The sequence below is a fragment of the Solanum stenotomum genome, chromosome 7 (genome assembly GCF_019186545.1).
Source record: "Solanum stenotomum isolate F172 chromosome 7, ASM1918654v1, whole genome shotgun sequence".
NCBI lineage: Eukaryota > Viridiplantae > Streptophyta > Magnoliopsida > Solanales > Solanaceae > Solanum > Solanum stenotomum.
This window is the reverse complement of record NC_064288.1, coordinates 61,539,958-61,562,680: the sequence shown is the minus strand read 5'-3', so window position 1 is coordinate 61,562,680 and position 22,723 is coordinate 61,539,958. Positions and strand designations below refer to the sequence as shown.

Sequence of the window (22,723 nt, the reverse complement as noted above, 5' to 3'; positions counted from 1 at the left end):
GCTCCTTTCTAAGGCCTTTTTACAGGACACTCGTACATCCTCAGAAGATATTTTGAGCGGGTTAATGCACTGACAATCAGCCCTACTTAATTCTGTGTAATATTAGCAGAAATGGTGGCACAACCACAAATGGACATAGCATAATATCTTAGATGTGGATTCGTACTGTTACTGCTCATAAATATTATGTTCTATATTTCAAATATTAGCTGTTAAAATCTATAGGTATGGTTGTGTTTCACCGAGGGAAAGATGAAAACCATTGTTTAATGCATTTCAAGTGTTGATCAATTCATCATGCTATCAAATATCTATTGTGATATTATGAAAAAGTGACCATAGCCAAGACAAATGCATGGTATTTATCTAGGGAGGAAGGACCATTATTCGTCCTATCAACCATGGGGATTTCTCGATAATCAAATAAAATAAAATCTAGCTTCTTAAATCCACACATAGTATGTATTTTTTTCCCTATACTGCTAATAAATGATTGTATATTTTGTGTCGAACTTGTTTTGATGTTTTCCTTCTATCAAGTGATAAACAAATATTCTTCAGTTTGACAGTAACATTGACATTTTCAGCAAGGCTGAAAATTTTCTTTTTCTCTAGTTTCGAGCGTGTTTTAAGAGGACATGTCCTGTCTTTTGAAAAAAAAATATATTGTAAAGTTACTTTCATCATTTTTCCCTATAAATTCAAAGTGCTGAAATAGAGAAAGAGAAAATCAAAGTGCTTTTTCAATGATTCAACTTTTGGGTAATGATTTCTACACCTCTTAACTCACTTCCCCACTTATTAGATAAAAGATATTGTAGAAAATATGCACAAGTTGTCCGTCTATGGATGGATAAATTTATGAAATATAACTTGAGAGCATGAATTTCCAAAGCATAAGCAAGTAAATTTCTATAAGTGAATGAAAATAAGACGAGAACAAAATTTGCGCATCAAGCCTCATGAAACCTATTAATACACATTATTGCTACTCACTAATCATGAATTTCCTTAAAATGGTTGAACTTCAAATTTACTTTATCTGATTTGTGTCTCGTATCTGATGATGCATCTTCGGAGCTAGGTGGGGTCACATTGTGGTGTCAATCTCTTAGTCAGGCCTGACTTGTTGCTTATGCCATATGTCACTTTATGATTTATCTATCTATCAATCTTGATTAGTTTTACCCTATATAGATTGTCATGCCTCTATCCTACACCCCGGACATTGCCGACACTCAGAAACCATTGTTGGTCCCAAGCGAACCCTTGGCCTGGCTGACTACTGAGCGGAAGACTAAACATACAAGCAGAAGCCTTATAAAATGAACATTTAAAATCAATTAAATATATTTCATACTAAAGTCTGAAATAAATTTGAATATGAATAATGATAATAATGTTTAAACTTCTGAATACAAAAGACTGAATTGACTAATTGACTTTGTCTATCTATTAAGCCTCTACTAACTAAAGATAGGTGTTGGGACAAGACTAGTGACTACCTGACTATTCAACTAACAATGACTGAAAAATTAAATAAACTATACTAACTAAATTAGAGCCCCTCGGAAGTGAGGAGGTCTCACCAAATGCTAGTGGAAAGTGGTCTTACTGAACGTTTGCTATCAAGAGTACCTGAGACTGCATCATAAAATGATGCAACATTAAATGGCGTCAGTAAATGAAATGTACGGTATGTAATAAGACTGAATGAAATAAATTATTAAACTGAAAAGAAAGCATGAACATGAGGAGAAATCATTAAATCTTTACAACGAGATATGCAATAATAGCAAAATACTAAAATAATATACTTTACTTTTCTTGGAGAGTTTTTTTAACCGAAAACCATCACTATGAGTCTCATGATAATACAATGTCTAGCCCATGTTTCCAGTCATCCTATACCTTGCCGGAGTATAGGACAACAAAATTTAACCTATGGATCCATCTGAAAAGCAATAAACAAGGTTGTGAGGATTCGCACGAATCAACGACAGGATACTATTGTCATGACCCGAGAGCACTCCCTAGTCGTTACACGGTGTACTCGACCCCCGAAGGGGTCTTATACAAGCCTCATTGAATTCATTCATTACATAGGTAATAGAAATAGTACGTAATTAAAACCTTTTTCAATAAAACCATACGATTCAAAACATTCATTAAACAATCTTTCAAAAGACACAGCGGAAGACTAAGTCTCACATGGCCGTCTTAGACACAATCACAAAACATAGTAGGGACGCGGCCCTTTACAATCGAAATGACTACTAAAGGTGTATTACATGAATAAAAGGAAACATAAACGTCTTGTCCTCAAATTATGAGGACATATCGAAAGATGTCATGGAAGGAACTCTATTCCAAGCTTCACTAGAGAGAACGATCACTTGCCGGAACCTACACTTGTAGTAAAACATGAAGAATATAGGTTAGCACATAGAAATGTACCAAGTATGATGACCATGCAAAAACATGCTTAAAACGGACATTTCATTTGGATGTCATGCTTCTATGCCATTTTTGTAAAACTTCATGAACATTGATACAAGAGGTATAATATAAGTCACAACAAATATACAGTCACATAATTCACATTTGAACTAAAATCACATACAACCCTTTACCTTTATCTTGAGCCTCCACCTTAAGTAACCCTCCAGTTATACCTTGTACAATGTATGAGTAGCGTCCCATACCACCACCCACACTAAGGTACCACCTTAAGATCACCAAAGGTGAACTTACCATTTATCAATCTTCACATTACAAGTAGTCATGCTCAACTAGTACCAACATATAACATCTAAACATGAAGTGGTAGCCCATACTACCTCTTTATACAACACCTAGGTATTCCTCAAGGCTACAATAGATAAGAACCTTTACACAATAAAGCATTCAAGAGATATAAACCTTACATGAATCACATCATCATATTAGGATCAATATCTAAGACCACCCTAAGTCATACTTGTGCAATCTGCAAGTAGCATCCCATACTACTACTCAAACTAAGTACCCCTTTGAAGTCACCATAGACAAGGCACATATATATACAATAAGACATGACAAGGAAGTAACTCATAATAAAATCCAAGTATAGCATGCGTCTTTACATTTAAGCATTTAGAGGTCTTTCATGCATTTAGACATTAGCTCAACATTCTTCATTAATACATCATCACAAGAGCCCATTCATTCATTAACATCATAAGAAACACACCGTGAGCTCTCTCAAATGCCTAATTGTGCAATGCATGAATGGCGTCCCATTCCACCACCTACACTAAGTAGTACATCCTTAAGAAGCCATGGTTCATCAACATTCTTCGTGGGGGTAAGCCTTAATCGACATAGACCATGTGAGCTTGACATGGAATCCCGGTGTCACCCTCACCGAATAAAGGGATTCCTACTTGCCTAAGGTAGAACCATCGTTTGTTTAGCCTTAAATGGATCCACTAGCTAGATCTATGTGGGTACATAGTTTAAGGGATAATGTGATTGCTTCTAGATGCCCTGCCTCAACTCAGATGATCATCCATCTCAAGAGATTGCTACTAGGTGCCTCGCCTCAACTGAGATGAGCACCCATCCCAATCCATATTCACTCGGTGCTTGGCATTATTCTCAACGGAGTACATTTCATTCATCACATTTGTTTATTATGGGATAAGGGATTGCTACTAGATGCCCCGCCTCAACTCAGATGAGCATCCATCCCAAACCCAACATTCATTCATTCAATGGAAATCTCATAGATTCAAAGATGACAATAGCCTTTCACCTAGGAATCTCCTTATTGTGAGAAAGTCCTTTCACAACAAGTCTTTTCATTCATTAGAGTACAATAGAGAATAGTCTTTCAAATAGTACTCAACATTCATTAACATTATACTTCTTTCATTTATCCATGTGTGTGTGTATGTGAGAATAGCCTTACACATACTCACCATCATTTACAAGTGTCAAAAGAGAGATATTATTCAATCCTAACATAATTAGCTTCTAAACAAGATCATCTTCCATTCATTTAGATCACACGCATGCTTCACATCACATTTATATATACAACATTATGAACATCGTTCAATTACTCACAATATGCCTTCGAGGCCATAAATCACAATAAGCATAGTAAGTAAACACCTCCACCTCTCAAGTGGATCAACAATTCAAACACAATTCTATTTCACAAGTAATATAACCATAACTTGCCCTTTCATGGCCATGCTTAGAAGTCGTTAACAAACCTTCAATTTAATATAACCAAAACATACATAATGATGCAAATCTATATCCTAAAGCATTTTTGACAAGTTTCATTCATAAACCTTCATAATCATCAAAACCCACTTCATAAAAGTACATTTTAGGAGTTGAAGGAAAATCATGGATTCATGGAGTATTTTCATCATAAAACATCAAGTTAACATCAACACAATCAATATATGCCATTAGAAACCATTTGAAATCATTTGGGGAAAGAACCCATGAGATTGAGTAAAACCCTAGATTTTTCATACTTTGAAATCACTTTGGATTTGGCTCCTTGAATGGAAAATTAGACAAGGATCAAAACCACCATACCTTTACTAAGATTCTCCAAGAAATTTGAGGAACAACCACCTTGAAGTCACCAAACCCTAGCTTTCACCTCTTCTTCTTCTTCCTTGAGCGAGAGACAGAACTATTGAGAGAGGAAGACTTTCTTTTGATACTATTTGGAATGACTTAAATAAGAGGAGTTTAGGTCTTAAGAACGTTATATTGTTGCTAGGAAAAGAATGGAATAGTTTAGGGTCAATTCTGGAAAAGAGCCAAGGACCCCCAAAGTCTTAACTTAAAATTTCAACCCTTGCCCGTTTTAGTTCGCCCATTGGACGCTTGGGCTTGCCAAGTGAACCCTTGGTCCGCCCTTTATTCCAGTGAGCTCACTAAGTGGACTGATTATTGGGCGATAGGAGGGGAGAAGGGCGACACACCAAGCTAGTTGGCTATCATGCACCTAGTTCGCCCTTTGGAACCTTGGGCTTGTCAAGTGCACTAGGCGATTCGCCAAATGCACACTTGGTTCGTCCAATTTTCCAGTAGGCTCACTAAGTGGGAAGTCCAATAGGCGAAGTGGGGGGGGGGGGCATTGGGCGACTCGCCCATCCCATTGGGTGACCAAACAGCCCCATCGCCAAAAGGCCTACCAAAGAACAAGACTTCTTTCACTCTATCTTGCTAGTCTAGATCCTTGCTTGTACCCTAGGCTATTTCCTTGCTAAAATAAGTTGTAAAACAGTCTACACATCCTCCTAAAGTCACACTAACCCAAACATCAAGGCTCTAGTTCAACCTATCATTTTCCGGGTCGTTACATTATCCCCCACTGAGGAACATTCGTCCTCAAATGACACTTAAAACACATTAAGGGAGAACGAGTCGAGACTAACAACCTATTAATCATGCATGCAACATCAATATAAATGCATAAGCATAGGAGGAAATATCAACTCCACATCAACAAGCTCAAAACACGACAAGAAAGTAGGTACTACGTCTACAAATGCATTTTGCAATCAAAACTTCACATTCTTCATTTCATTGGAGGTACTTCCTCCCCCAAATTTCAACATGCTAATTACAACATCATTAAGCACAACAAGCAATTTTTTTCTCATAAAGCACATTATGCAACTTTTCAATAAAGCATATTTAGGGATGTTCAACAAGTCAACTCATGAAATAATTAAGCAACTCATTATAGATGCATATCAACATGAGGAACACATTTATGAAAAATCATTTTCTCATTTAACAAGAATTCAAATAGAACATGCATAAAATAGGGAGACCATGGAAACTCATTTTCACAAAAGACTCCAACACATGAAACAAGCTACTAGGAACTCTTGGTCTCAAGCTTGAATAGGAATAGAAGGAAAGGTATAAGGATATCAACACTCTCATCAACCTTACTATTCAACATACCATCCCCCACTAAGGAGAAAACCTAACTAAGGCTAACACAAAAACAACATAAGGACCTCATCACAATAAAAAGGGTCTATATCTTACCGGTACCTTCATCCGGATTGGCTCATTTGTCCTTGTTTTCTTGAAGAACATATAAACGATTCTTCCTTGGAGCATTAAGATCCGGGCTCTAGAGAAGTTGGTTTGGCCTCTCTCCATTTTACCGAAATTGTTGGACAGTCTCTCATCTTATGACCCTTCTTTCCACACCCAAAGTACCCATCCGTGCCGGCAAGGCACTTACCCAAATGTGGCTTCCCACACTTGTCACATCTAGGCCTCTAAAAAGAAAAACCACTTCCATTGGGGTTAGACATCCTATCATTGTTATCCATTGGGGACTCTTGGTTGTAGAAACTCTTTTTGGACCTTGGTTAACTTTGTTCCTCGGGTTTTGCCCTTTTTGCCTCTCTATTCTTCTTCCTAGGCTCAACTTGTTGAGCATGTACCATCAAATTTGAGATATCCATGTTGTCATGGAGCATTGCCGCTCGACACCCTTGTTCAATAACATCCGAAACACCGGTGACAAAGCGGCTCATCTCCTCCCTCAGATCAGAAACCAAAGAGGGGGCATATTTGGACAACTTAGTAAATTTCAAGGGGTATTCTTGGACACTCATACCTCCTTGGCGAAGGTTGATGAACTCCTCGACTTTGGCTTCCCTCTTCTTATGGGGAAAGAACCTATCAAGGAAGGTCTTCTTAAATACTTCCCAACTTATGGGACCTTCCCTTAAAGGCCTATTGTCTTTCCATTGCGTGTACCACACTTCGGCCACATTTTTCAATTGATACCCGGCCAACTCGGCTTTCTCAATAGCAGTGACCCCCATAGATTGCACTATCTTATAAACCTCATCCAAAAACTCTTGTGGGTCTTTATTCATTTTGGAACCCAACAAGATAGGAGGGTTCATCCTAGTGAAATCTCTCAACCGTGAGGCCATGGTACTCACATTGGGCTCTACACGGAGTCTAACTTCTTGGTTGGCTTGGGCCATCAATGCTTGAGCTTGATTTGTGACGGTTTGACTTTGAACCGTCATGAGTTAGGTCAAAGTTTGGTAATCCGCCCTTATCTCCTCATTAGTCATGGCCCCTTCATCATTAGGAGCTTGAGGGTCTTGCGGAGCTTGAGGGGGAACCTCCACATTCACATTCTCCTTTTGTGCCCTCTTTTCGTTAGCCCTTCTTATATGCATATCCTATAAACACAAGAGAAGGATTAGGAAGAGGACACTTATAAAACCACACTCTAAGGCACGACTTCAAGAATATGAAAGAAGGGTAACTTTCTATCGTCCTATAGCCTCTCGCTCATAGATGTGTCGCGACTCACACTGATGAAAAAGACTCTACTAGATGTGGCTTATGATACATCAACCCTAAAACCATTCCCAAAACCTTGTGCTCTGATACCATGTTTGTCACGACCCGAGAGCACCCCTAGTCATAACACGACGTACTCGACCCTGAAGGGGTCTTATACAAGCCTCATAGCATTCATTCATCGCATAGGTAATAGAAATAGTGCAGAATTAATAAAACCATACGATTCAAAACATTCATTAAACAATCTTTCAGAAGACACAGCACAAGACTAAGTCTCACATGGCCATCTTAGAGACAATCAAAAAACATAGTTGGGATGCGGCCCTTTACAATCGAAATGACTACTAATAGTCTATTACATGAATAAAAGGAAACATAAACGTGTTGTTCTCGAACTATGAGGACATACCAAAAGATGTCTTGGAAGGAACTCTATTCCAAGCTTCACTAGAGAGAACGGTCACTTGACGGAACCTACACTTGTAGTAAAGCATGAAGAATATCGGTTAGCACACATAAATGTACTAAGTATGATGACCATGCAAAAACATGCTTAAAATAGACATTTCATTTGGAAGTCATGCTTCAATGCCATTTTTGTAAAACTTTATGAACATTAATACAAGAGGTATAATATAAGTCACAACCAATATACAAAGTCACATAATTCACATTTGAACAGAAATCACATACATCCCTTTACCTTTATCTTGAGTTCCACCTTAAGTAACCCTCCAATTATAGCTTGTACAATGTATGGGTAGCGTCTTATACCACTACCCACACTAAGGTACCACCTTAAGATTACCAAAGGTAAACTTACCATTTATCCTGCTTCACATTACAAGCAATCATGCTCAACTAGTACCAACATACAACATCTAAACATATTCGTCAAGTGAGTCATTTCATCATCTTAGGACCTCTATCTAAAGTTACCCTAAGATACACCTAAGTAAGACATGAAGTGGCAGCCGTACTACCTTTTCATATCACACCTAGGTATTCCTCAAAGCTACAATAGATAAGAACCTTTACACAATAAAGCATTTAAGAGACATAAACCTTACATGAATCACATCATCACATTAGGACAAACATCTATGACAACCCTAAGTCATACTTGTGCAATGTGCAAGTAGCATCCCATATTACTACTCACACTAAGTACCCCTTTGAAGTCACCATAGATAAGGTAGATACGTATACAATAAGACATGGCAAGGTAGTAGCTCATAATACAATCCAAGTATAACATGCATCTTTACATTTAAGCATTTAGAGGTCTTTCATTCATTTATACATTAGCTCAACATTCTTCATTAACACATCATCACAAGAGCCCATTCATTCATTAACATCATAAGAAACACACCATGAGCTCTCTCAAATGCCTACTTGCGCAATGCATAAATGGCGTCCCATTCCACCACCTATACTAAGTAGTACATCCTTAAGAAGCCATGGTTCAACAACATTCTTTGTGGGGGTATGCCTTCACCGACATAGACCATGTGAGCTTGAAATGGAATCCCGGTGTCACCCTCACCGGATAAAGGGATTCCTACTTGCCTAAGGTAGGACCATCATTTGTTTAGCCTTAAATGGATCTACTAGCTAGACCTATGTGGGGACATAGTTTAAGAGATAATGAGATTGTTTCTAGATACCCCGCCTCAACTCAGATGAGCATCCATCTCAAGAGATTGCTACTAGGTGCCCCGCCTTAATTGAGATGAGCACCCATCCCAATCCATATCCACTCGATGCTTGGGATTAATCCCCACGGAGTACATCTCATTCACCACATTATTTTATTATGGGATAAGGGATTGCTACTAGATACCCCACCTTAACTCATATGAGTATCCATCCCAAACCCAACATTCATTCATTCATTGGAAAGCTCATAGATTCAAAGATGACAATAGCCTTTCAACTAAGAATCCCCTTATTGTGAGAAAGTCCTTTCACAACAAGTCTTTTCATTCATTAGAGTACAATAGAGAATAGCCTTTCAAATAGTACTCAACATTCATTAACATTATACTTCATTCATTTATTCATGTGTGTGTGCGTATGTGAGAATATCCTTTCACATGATTACCATCATTTACAAGTGTCAAAAGACATATAATATTCAATCCTAACACAATTAGCTTCTAAAAATGATCATCTTCCATCCATTTAGATCACACACATGCTTCACATCACATTCATATATACAACATTATGAACATAGTTCAATTACTCACTATATGCCTTCGAGGCCATAATCACAATATGCATAGTAAGTAAACACCTCCACCTCTCAAGTGGATCAACAATTCAAACACAATTCTATTTCACAAGTAATATAACCATAAATTGCCCTTTCAAGGCCATTCTCAGAAGTCAGCAACAAACCTTCAATCTAAAATAAGAAGAACATACATAATGTTGCAAATCAATATCCCAAAGCATTTTAGACAAGTTTCATTTATAAACCTTCATAATCATCAAAACCCACTTCATAAAAGTACATTTTAGGAGTTGAAGGAAAATCATGGGTTCATGGAGTACTTTCATCATAAAACATCAATTAAACATCAACACAATCAATATATGCTATTAGAAACCATTTGAAATCGTTTGGGGAAAGAGCCCATGAGATTGAGTAAAACCCTAGATTTTTCATACTTTGAAATAACTTTGGATTTGGCTCCTTTAATGGAAAATTAGACAAGGATTAAGACCACCTTACCTTTACTAATATTCTCCAAAAAAATTGAGGAAGAACCACCTTGAAATTACCAAACCCTAGCTTTCACCTCTTCTTCTTCTTCTTTGAGCTAGAGAGAGAACTATTGAGAGAGGAAGACTTTCATTTGATTCTATTTGGAATGACTTAAATGAAAGGAATTTATGTCTTAAGAATGTTATATAGTTCCAAGGAAAAGAATAGTGTATGGTCAATTTTTGAAAAGAGCTAAGGACCCCCAAAGTCTTAACTTAAAATTTCAGCCCTTGCCCGTTTTAGTTCTCCCATTGGACACTTGGGCTTGCCAAGTTCACTAGGCGACTCGCCAAGTGAACCCTTGGTTCTCCCTTTGTTCCAGTGAGCTCACTAAGTAGACTGGTCATTAGGTGATAGGAGGGGAGAAGAGCGACAAGCCAAGCTAGTTGGTGATCATCCACCTTGTTCGCCCTTTGGAACCTTCGGCTTGCCAAGTGCACTAGGCGATTCACCAAATGCACACTTGGTTCGTCCAATTTTCCAGTAGGCTCACTACGTGGGAAGTCCACTAGGCGAAAGTGGGGAGGGGGTCATTGAGCGACTCTCCCATCCCATTGGGTGACCAAACAGCCCCATCGTCAAAAGGCGCACCAAAGAACAAGACTTCTTTCACCCTATCTTTCTAGTCTAGGTGCTTGCTTGCACCCTAGGCTTCTTCCTTGCTCAAACAAGTTCTAAAACAGTATACACATCCTCCTAAAGTCACACTAACCCAAACGTCAAGGCTCTAGTTCAACCTATCATTTTCCGGGTCGTTACACCTATCTACGCTAGCGACACAATTTATGGGTTTTGAGTTGTTAACTCTTACCCAAATCGGTGCTCAATACTGTTGACCATGTCATCTATGATTCCAAATCACATCTGATATGATTCCAAATCATATCTGATATGATTCAAAATTATATCTGTTATGATTCCAAATCATATCTGTTATGATTCCAAATATCTGATATGATTCTAAAATATTCGGGACAAATTATGTACATGCAAGATAAGATATGATATTGTGATAGAATCATGCTTGTACCTTTGTATATAAAAAGTGGATAGTTTATCAATTGTAAAGGATAGAAATACAAAATAGTTTTCTACTCTTTTTGGTCTCTAATTTCTGAATTGTTATCATGGTATCAAGAGCCTAATTTTTTTTCTTCAGAAACTAGTTTAATTTGATCCTTATTGTTGTTTGATTTCTATCATCAGATATCTCCTGTCTTTCTATTCGAGTCACATTCTCACGACATTTTGTCTACCAAATTTGATGGGAAAAATTATCCGATGTGGGAATTTCATTTTCGGATCTATGTTCAAGGGACAAGCTTGTTTGGAATCCTGGATGGATCAACAACTGAGCCAAATGAAGACAAGGAAAAACAAGTTTGGCACTCTAACAATGCTCGTGTAATTTTTTGGATCCTCAATTATGTACATGCAGATGTTGCACTCAGTCTACGTCCGTTCAACTTGGACGTAGAGATGTGGAAGCATCTCAAAAAAGTATATTCTCAATGTAATCATGCTTGGGATTATGAGTTGGAGCATACACTTTCATAATACAAACAGGGAGATAAAGACATTCAGATTTATTATTCGAGACTTATGACAATTTGGTCAGAACAAGACCAAAGCGTTGGAGGAAACCTTTCTTCCACAGGCTCAAGGAAGTTAAGTTCGAGAAGAAGAAGACTCGAGTTGTCCAATTTCTCATGAAATTGAGACTTGACTTTGAGCCTATTAGAGCTAACATATTTAATAGAGAAACTCTTCCGGACATCGATGTAGTTTTTGGAGAACTCATTCGTGAGGAGACGCGCATCAATACTTTGGCATCCATGGATTCGTCCTACACAATTGACGCGGCTATGTATACATCAAAATGTACTCATAAATCATATACTTAGAGCTCATTTCAAAAGTCTGGACCATAATGCTTTGAGTGCAAATAGTATGGCCATATTACGTCACATTGCAAGAAAAGAAACATATGCAACTATTGTAAGAAGCCTGGCCATATAATTTTGGAGTGCAATCGACGGCCAAACACGCGTCAAAGAGAGGACAATGTGTATCAAGTGTCTGAAGCTTAAGTGAGTCAAGTAGAGATCACACCATCTTCTTTGGATCCGAAAGCACTTCAAAAGATGATACAAGATTTAGTTGCAGCTGCTCTCCCCAGGGTTATTTCCAGTGCTCTCAATGCTGCCTATCCTGGTAAGAAATTAATTAAGAATTCAAAGGTTTGGCATATAGATTCGGTCACATCTAACCATATGACAAGAGATATCCATAATTTACACTCTTTATCAATTCCATCAGAAAATCCAATGGTGATACTTTACCTACCTCTAAGATTGGAAAATCATCTTGCTTCACTAATGTCCTTTTTGTCCCTAAACTTACTGTTAATCTTATTTTGGTTGGACAGTTGGTGGAACAAAATTGCCTTGTTGTTTGCTCACATATTGGTTGTGTTGTTTAGAATCTGGAGACAGAGAAGGTGATCATCTCACCATGCATGCTATCTATCTACCAATAAAGTTGGGAGAATGTTCCAGTTGTACATGTCTTAAACACCTCACCATGCATGTTATCTATCTACCAGTAAAGGAGACATCGCTAACTTAAATAAAATGTGGTACTTGTGGCATCATCGTCTTGGACATCCACATGCTCAAAAATTTTCTTCCATGTTACAATATTATCTTCATTTGAATAAGAAATCATGGGTTTGTTAATCAAAATTTCCTTGTGAAAATTGTGCTAAATCCAAAAGTTATAAACTGCCTTTTCCTTGTAATACTACTGCATACAACTCTACTTTTGATTTGATTCATGTGATGTATGGGGTCCTGCACCAATTTCACCTAGATTGGGTATCGATACTTTATCTTGTTTATTGATCATGTTTCTCAATATACATGGGTGTTCTTTTTTAAAACAAAAGTGATGTTCCTAAAATCATACAACAATTTGTCACCTATGTTGAGACTCAGTTCAATAAACGAATTAAAAAATTTCGATCTGATTAAGATGGGGAATACATAAAGTCAAAATTCATAGATTTTTTTAAAGAGAGAGGCATTACTTCGCAACACTCTTAGTCCATACACACCTGAGCAAAATGGGGTTGTAGAAAGAAAAAATAGACATGTTCTGGAAACCACATTAGCTCTTTTTGATACATCAAATGTTCCTAAAATATTTTGGGTTGAAGCCATCCAAACTTCTGTCTATTAAATAAATAGACACACCATTACCATTAACAAATATGATAGTCCATATTCTGTTCTTTTTGATAAACTCCCTGATTATTCTCATCTAAAAGTTCTTGGTTGTGTTTTTTTTGTCCATTTACCTAGGCATGAACATCATAAATTATCTGCTAAAGCTGTGAGGTGTGTTTTTTTTGGGTTATTATGATGTTCAAAAGGACTATCTTTGTCATGATTCTTCGAGACGACAATTGCTTGTTTCCAGACATGTAATTTTCTTTGAGCATCTGTTTGCTTACCCTATTACCTCTTTAACAAAATCAGGCTCTGTCTCCTTTCTGTACAAGTTTGAGAATCAGTAGGTACAAAATCCGACATCTCCCAATGAAGACCCTAATGGCATTACTGATGATCCTAAGTGAATCAAATACATTTCCTACGGATAATTCAGGTAATAGTACTTTGTCACATAATTTATTGAATACCACTTTCATTGACTCATTTGACAACAATGATTATTCTGATGGTGAACCTGTACCAAGTGACCAAATAAATTTTTCCATTCCTTCTCTCCGTCACTCTGAACGTAAAATATCTGCCCTAGATCGATATGGATACTCTTCCAGGTAGATACAGTCGATCGTATGCCTTACTTGCTACTTTGAATTCTATTTTTGTCCCAACTACTTACCAACATGCATCAAGTCATGAATGCCGAATAAAGGCAATGGAAGAGGAACTTTAGACTTTAGAAGGAAATCATACATGGGATTTGATATCTACACCGGCTGAAGTTTTTGTTATTAGGAGCAAATGGATTTATTCTGTGAAAATGAAGTCTAATGGCACATTGGAGAGGGAGAAAGCTTGACTAATAGCTCAAGGATATAAATAAGAATATGGTTTGGACTATGAGGAGACTTTTGCTCCTATTGTAAAGATGACTACAATTCGTGTGTTGCTCACTATAACATCCATCAAATGGTGGAAACTTTATCAAATGGATGTGAAAAATGCATTTTTGCATGGTGAAATACATGAGGTTATATACATGAGGCCTCCCCCAGGGTACAACCAAGCTCAACCTGATATGGTTTGTCATCTTCGGAAATCTCTTTATGGTCTCAAGCAAGCACCACGTGCACGGTTTGAGAAGCTTCGATCTACCATCATGAATGCTAGATTTTCTCAATGTGTTTCTGATTATTCATTATTCATCCGGCACTTTAATACTAGTATGACAATTTTACATTTGTATGTGGATGATATGATTATAACTGGCAAAGATGAGAATGGAATTGTACAACTCAAGAATCTTCTTAATGTAACTTTCAAAATGAAGGACCTTGGCAAGTTAACTTATTTTTTTGGGGTTGGAGGTTGAATATTTGCAGGATGGTATCATGCTAAACCAAAGGAAGTACGCAAAGGATATTGTCACACAAGCATGTCTAAGTGATCAGAAGGTAGCTCACAAACCTATGAAGATCAATGTGAAGTACAAAAATGACTTGTAGAACCAACATTGTACAGGAGGCTCATTGGTTGTCTAATTTATTTGATAATAACAAGACCTGACGTCTCTTATCCAGTTCAAGTCTTGAGCCAATTTGTTACAAATCCTTGCCAGCATCATTTTTCTTCCCTCCTCAGAATCATTCTCTATGTTCGGAGTACAATTAATCGAGGTCTTTTCTTTCATTCAACATCATCTCAAAATCTCAAAGGGTATGCAGATGCAGATTGGGTAGGTTATCCAAATTCACGAAAGTCTATGACATGATGGTGTATGTTAATCGGATCATCACTTGTCTCATGGAAGTGCAAGAAGCTACCAAGAATTTCAAAATCATCATCGGAGGCAAAATATAGATCAATGTCAGCTACTTGCTCTGAAATTATATGGATACATTGATTGATGGCAGAACTTCATATCTCAGTTGATGGCTCCACTACATTACATGTTGACAATACTGGTGCACTACAAATAACAACAAATCCGGTCCACCATGAGAACACAAATCACATTGAAGTGGATTGCCATTATATTCGAGAACTTGTTGTTGATCAAGTCATTAATCATCGACATATCACGTCGCATGATCAATTGGTAGACTTGTTTACAAAAGCGATGACAAGGAGCAGACACCAATTATAATTATCCAAATTAATGCTTCTTGACAAGTAGCATCAATTTGAGAGGGGATGTTAACCATATCAAATATGATTCCGAATCATATATGTTATGATTCCAAATATTTGATATGATTCTTAAATATACAGACCAATATTCTAATTGAACTAAGCACAATCACACCACTGATATTGTGCAAGATATGATATGATATTGTTTTAGAATTATGCTTGTACCTTTGTATATAAATAGTGGATAGTGTATCAATTGTAAAGGATAGAAATACAGAATAGTTTTGAACTCTTTTTGGTCTCAGATTTATCAATTGTTATCAAATATTACTCCCAAAACATGCAATAATGTTCATACTATAAAGATGTCCCCCTTTAGGGGAAAACTAAAAATTTGATACTTTGAGTCTATGCTCAATAATATTTCTTTAAAACTAAACTGAACTGAACTTAAATGACTGGACTATGCTTTTCTGAAAATCTTATTTTGACTTATTGTTCTGCATACTCTTTTATCAATGCATTGAAATTACTTTAAAGATTGATTGAAAATCCTTTCTCTAAAACTGATTATGTTTTCTTGAAACTAGCCTTGTTTTCTTCATGAAGGTAATGCATAAGAACTGATATATCAAGGCTTTCATAAAATTCATAATAAAATATGGTTAATGGGGTGAAATAAACATGATCAATGATTAAGAATTGTCCAATCAATTAATATGCTGAAATAGACACAACAAAATCAATAATTCATGATAAGAAAGTAAGTAGAACCCTCGAATGTAGTAAGCCTTGGGTTTGAAACCCTAGTTGAACCTTGCTAACTGAAATTTAGATGTAGGGCATTAACTCATTATAATAGCCTTACATACCTTTAATCACTCTAATTGAAACTCTATGTTCGAAGAGGAGCCCTAAAAGTCTCTTCTTGAATTTTAGGATGAGTTCTTGTTTTGGCTAGATATGAGAAAAATATTTGATGTAGAATCTTATTAAGAATTTTTTATTAGAGATTGAAATTTTTTAGAACTAATTTAGATACATGAGAGTAACATAGTTTGGTATTAAAGATGCAGGAGATTAGAGAATTTGAGAGAAAATAAGCCCCAGGTCGTCCAAGATGAATTTTATAATGACCCACCAACTTAACTTAATAAATAGAGCATTTTGAAATCTAGACTCTCGAAAATTTGTTTGGTGCGGTGCGCCCAACCGGGCTGCTGGAAAAATGGCCTAGCGTGGTGCGCCCACGCTACCAAGCACGCGAACCACACGGTCAATTTGACATCTCTCTAGTCAAATCAGATAACGTTTTACTCGAGAGTAGAGTTGACGAGAAGTCCGTGACGTTGGAAATAATTATTATAGACCTTTAATTCGATAGGTCACGGGTCACCTAAATTTTACTATTTGAGAGGTATGGTCGTTTGAAGTTGACCCTTGTAGGAACTCATGTGAAAACATAGCTGATAGAAATGTTTTCAACTTGGCTTGGTGTTTGAGATTCCTTACGACCCTAAACCATATCTAATGTACTTACTACACTTTGTTAAGGACCTTAATATATATGAAAAACTTAGAATTCATTGAGTTCAGACCTATACACATACAAAGGATGATTCAAATCATTGTTTAGAAGTTGTTGGACGTTACATAGATTGTCCCACATTTTTTTGGGTACTCAAAGAATTGTGATATAAAGATGGAAAAATCTTCAATTCTTGGCCGAAAGAAAATGAAAAGTCCTTTGACATTTCTTGATGTGACACATGTCCCTCCACTTTTAATGGTCCGAGTAGGTGTGTTCCTGTGATTGGTTAAAACCCCTGGCCGACCATCCAGGCAATGCTAGTGTTTCTTTTCCAAAATCTATATATGTTCTTCCATTTTCAATTTACTTCCTTCACACCTTCTCCTTAGAAATTTCTTTTCATTCTTTCGACTTTCAAGTTTTACCTGAGTTTCATCAAAGATTACCACCTTCATAACTATCCTTTAACTTGATTTGTCTAGAATCTACGATATAATTAAAACCTAATAGGGGAGGGTGGAGGGATAATATCGACAATAGCAATTTGAAGGCACAAACCACAATTGAGGATGAGGATCATTGTTGGAGAATATAGATGTTGGGTGAATCATTTTACAAATGACCCATGACTTTTTACAAATGATCCGATTTATATATTTATCCAAAAATATTAACCCCTTAAGTTTTAAACTAAAAATTATTTTAGTTGTGCATAAATGGAAATATTTATTCATGTGGACTATTACTTGACATCTTTTTTTTAATACAATTAGAGAGTGCACACTACATACAATCATCTATTAAATGATGTGTGTTTTAAAACATATATGGTTATAGTTTAGGTAGAAAAAAAGAACAACTTTTAATGGAAGTGTGACTTTGACCATTTAACTTTATTTTTTAAAAATGTCTACTTTCACTTGTCGAATTTAAAAATCAAGAGATATTTTATCAATTAGTTCTTGATAAATTGGATTTTGACAAAAACTTGTTGCTCCCAATTGCACACGCAAGTGTATGCAGTCGCGCAAGTAATATAGTGGCTCTTAAAAGAACCAGATTATCGAATCCAAAGGACTTGTCAATTAACTATTTTTACTAAATTATACTGATCTAATTTATTTAGTTAACAGAACCAAAAGAGAAGAATGCAAGAACAAAATAATAAAATTTCTTACAATAGTTGGAAAATCCCAGGGATGCAGCATGTATAGGATTTCATGTATCATATTTTTTGCTTAGAATTAATTTCAATTGTCAAGTTACTGGTTTATAGGGTTGATAGTATGATCCGGGTGGTTCGCCTCTCGCTGCCTACCCCAATTAGCCATCTAACTACATCGTTGAGCGAGGATAGATAATCTAACTAGCGAGCATTTATATTTCATCCTATTTCATAACCAAGCAAGGTGTTCGTCTGGGCGTCACTCCTGAACACTAATCACCTCAATCTAATGGGTGGACCGAGCTCTCTATATCCTCTGGTCTATCTAATCCCTCCTCGTTCGATTTTAAGATTAGACAATATATTTATCTCATGGTGATCAAGCACAAAATACTAAAACAAGAATATAGAAGTAACTTATAATGACAACCAAGAATTAATTCGAAAACCTTAAATAATCAACATTGAATCCGTAGCTACAGCCCAAGAACAAGGGCTTTAGCTACTAATCTCTAAGAAAATAAGAAGAAGAAGAAGAAAAGAACCCTAAAAAGTATTGACGACTTTCTCTTCAAAAGTGCCTCCTCCTTATTCTATATTGGTTTTTTTTTTCCAATAATTATTTCTATGGACTATTTATAGATGCAGAAAACCCTAATTAAAATAATTGAATCCAAGAAAAATTAGGAAATCAAAACGCAAACGGAATTGAATTCCTATTTCACGCTGAACCGCCTCAACAATTTGCGGGGCTTCCTTGGCTGCCATGTGGCAGCAGTAATATTCTCCATTCAAGTTTCCGGTTGAATGTGCACTTTGCAGCATATAATTTTATATATTATTATATTCAATTTAATCTCATTAAGTTGTTTGCTTGATTTTCTTCTATAATCTTTCATCTTTAATTCGTTTTAGCTTCAAACTTCTTCAACTTTACTCCAATTTACTCCTACAAATAAAATACATTATTTAGCACAATCCATAAAATTAATGCACAAAAAGGACAGATTTAAATAATAAATGTGAGGCAAATAATGATTAAAAATATGTATTTTTTGCCTCACATCAACCATCAAGATGAACAAAAGTCCATGTAATCAACCAACTTAACTATTAAGATTTGTTCCCTCTAGTCCATATTAAGTGAACTGTCATAAGTTTTTTCTACAGTTCAAAATAAGTGAATTTTTCAAAGTTCAAGATATTTGTTAATTGGATTTTTTTCTTCATATTTACCCTTTCTTTTAATGATGTTGTTAATTACTTTACATTTTTAGGAGAATAGTTTAGGAATAATAATAATTAAAATAACATTTAATATCTGTCCTTAATAGTTTTCTTTAAGAGGAGTGTTATATTCCAACAATTCACTTAATATAGACTAGAGGAAGTACCATTCCATTCCCCAATATATTTGTCAAAATATTGACTTAATTATATTCAAAGAATGATATAGTAAAATTAGGGAAAAGGTACAAGTACCCCCCCCTCCCCCCTAAACTATGACCGAAATCATAGAGACCCCCCTTAACTAAACTAAAACCCTTTTCCCCCCCCCCCCCCCCGCTGAACCCTTTTTTTTTGTAAATTTTTTACACCTTTTTGGCTTACATGGAATCCAAATATTTCCAGCTAAATGTCTGCCAAAGATTAGGTTGGGCAGAGTCGTGCACATGTTGTATATAATGGGAATGCTTCTAGAATCAATGAAATTGGGCTTCAACTTTATCCAGTTTCAGAGTATGACTCTGGCGAAGGACTACTGTATGCTCAAGTAGATTGGCCAAATGCTGGTGATAAATAGGGCAAGCGGGCAGGGAAAAGAGTCACAAGTTCAGGCACCTTTAGAGATATAATTTATTTTTTCCGAAGCATTTTAAGGCTCCAAAAGGTGGAAAGAAAAATCCTTTTCAAAGTAAGATCTTAGTTAAAAAGTATCTCCAGTCTGAGTATCCTGACATGGATATAAACCATTTTTTTGCCTCATTTAGTTGGATGATTCCTTCGAAGCAGTCGCCAAGCTCAAAAGGTTAGCTTCGACAGGTCTCTTTGGTATATAGCATGTAGATATTTATTCGGTTCTTTGCATCAATTAAAAAAAATACTTACAACATCATTTTATTGACCTGATGCCAAATTTGTTTTCTTTTTAATTAGATATTGATTTTGACTCAGATATGAAAGAGAGGACTACATCTTCAGGGACTAAATTGCAGTCTTTACTACCTGATTCCCCTAGAAGATCCATTACTTGTAAGGCTGGTAAGAAAATTTGTAGCAGTTTAACAGTAGAAAATCCTTTTCCGGCCATTCTTTGTGATATTTGTTGTATTGAGCCTTGTTTTGCCGAGCCTGTTGTTGTATCCTTTGTTGCAAAACTATTAGTTCAGACTATGATGGTTACAGTTACATTCGATATGAGGCAACAGTAGCTGGCTACATATGTGGACATGTTTCCCATCTAGACCGTGCTCTATGAGCTTACATGGCTGGGACAATTGGAGGAAGCATCAATTTGGATGCACAGTATTTATGTTGATACTGTGATTCATGGATGGATTTGGTTCCACATTCTCTGAAGCTGTTAAACAACTGCACATCTGTTGCTTCTCGTGCTGACATCGAAAAGATTTTGAATTTTGGCATTTGTATTTTACGTAGCTCACAAAAAAGAAGTGGAAAAGAGTTGTTGCATCGTATTGAATCAATCAAGGCAAAGGTATAACTAATTGATGAATTGTACTTTTTTTTCTTATGATGTTATATTTTTTACATTTGAGGTTTACAGTTACCAGAATGACCAATTTGATAATCATATCAGCTTATGAAAGGAGTCTTCATTCAAGATGCATCCAAAAAGGAAAGTTGTGTGGATAACACTAGTAATTTATCTGCCCTCTTTATCATCTTGTTTGTGTTAAACTGGTACTTTGATTTGAATATTTGTATCTGAGTAGGACATTTCAGTATGTGCAAATGTGATTCTCTTTCTACAAGTATTGTTTAATCCAGGACACAAATATATACATTTGTTGATTTTTTCATGTTAACTACCCTAGAGTTTAGACGATTAGATAAAAAAAACATATTATGTAAGGTGTAAAGAGAAAAAAGATACAATTGATACAAAGATTTTTCTACTTGTTCGAATCACTGATGAGGTGCCTAATCCAATCCCCTTGATTTCTTTCGAGCTTGAATGTTTCTGATTAGACAAATAGCCTATTGTGAACTCCTTGACATGAAAGATTACAATTCAGTTGTTGGTAACATCATCTACTCGTATAGTTTTCTAATCTCTCCTTTTCTTTTCTTTTCACAAGTTAACTATATTAAATACAATATTTTTACAAGTTGAAATAGTGACTAGGATAAGTGTGTTCTAACTTGCTTCCATCTTTAGAAAAGTCATTCTTCCTTGATGCAAATCAATCTTCCTTGATTCTGATAGGGTATGCTTTCCTTCTAGTAGGTTGCTCACTCGTCTTGATTTCATTATTACTCGAGTCAATCTCCTTGATTCTAGTACAATTGGTTATGAATCATTCTTAATTCTGGTAGTGTTTGGCTTCCTTTCGTGTTTAGATTTATGCTTTCTTTTCACAGAATTTGGATGTATCTCTTTTTTTTTCCGATCATTTAGGATTAGTTTCATCATTACAACATATAGTTAATAGAGCTAACAATATGTGTTATTTTGTTCTGCCATTAACTATACTACCAAGATTTACTTGAGCGTATCTGTCATGCTGATATATCCAAATATTGTTGTTATTGTGCTTGTGATTCTTCTTACTAGGCTTGAAGTGCAACCATATTTTCTAAGGGGGGAAATGCAAGTTTAATCTGATGAATGGTGAGCTTTGTCAATCGACTTAATTGTTGAGTATAAGATGATTAGATTATTATTTGAACAATTATATTTAGTGGTAAAACTATAATGCTATTAAACTTCACCGTTTGATTGATTATTTTATATTTCAACGACATATAATTTATATGTGCATAAGTGACGTCGACTAGCTATAAATACTTTACATCTCTCTAGTAAAATCAGATAACATTTTAGTCGAGAATTGAGTTGACGAGCAGTTAGTGACGTTGTAAAGAAATATTTTAGAGCTTTAATTCGATAGGTCACGGGTCACCTAAATTTTACTATTCTGAGAGGTATGGTCATTTGAAGTTGACCCTTGTAGGAACTCATGTGAAAACATAGCTGATAGAAATGTTTTTAACTTGGCTTGGTGTTTGAGGTTCCTTACGACCCTATACCATATCTGATGTACTTACTAAACTTTGTAAAGGTCCTTAATATATATATGAAAAACTTAAAATTCATTGGATTCAGACCTATACACATACAAAGGATAATTCGAATCTTTGCTTAGAAGTTGTTGGATGTTCCATAGATTGTACCACATTTTTTTGGGTACTCAATGAATTGTTACAGAAAGATGGCTGTAACATCCGACAATTTAAAAATGAATATGAAGAAGCTTGAAATTTGGAAATAGTCATTT

At 36.0% G+C, this 22,723-nt stretch overlaps 1 protein-coding gene and 1 pseudogene across 1 annotated transcript; one reads left to right on the top strand and one right to left on the bottom strand.

Moving 5' to 3' along the window:
• Positions 1 to 6,407: 6,407 nt before the first annotated feature.
• LOC125870132 (uncharacterized) lies at positions 6,408 to 7,037 on the bottom strand. Its single transcript, XM_049550481.1, has one exon. It carries the CDS (start codon positions 7,035 to 7,037, stop codon positions 6,408 to 6,410), a length of 630 nt encoding a protein of 209 aa, XP_049406438.1.
• A 12,799-nt stretch (positions 7,038 to 19,836) lies between these two features.
• Positions 19,837 to 21,153, top strand: LOC125870130 (uncharacterized; annotated as a pseudogene).
• Positions 21,154 to 22,723: the final 1,570 nt, after the last annotated feature.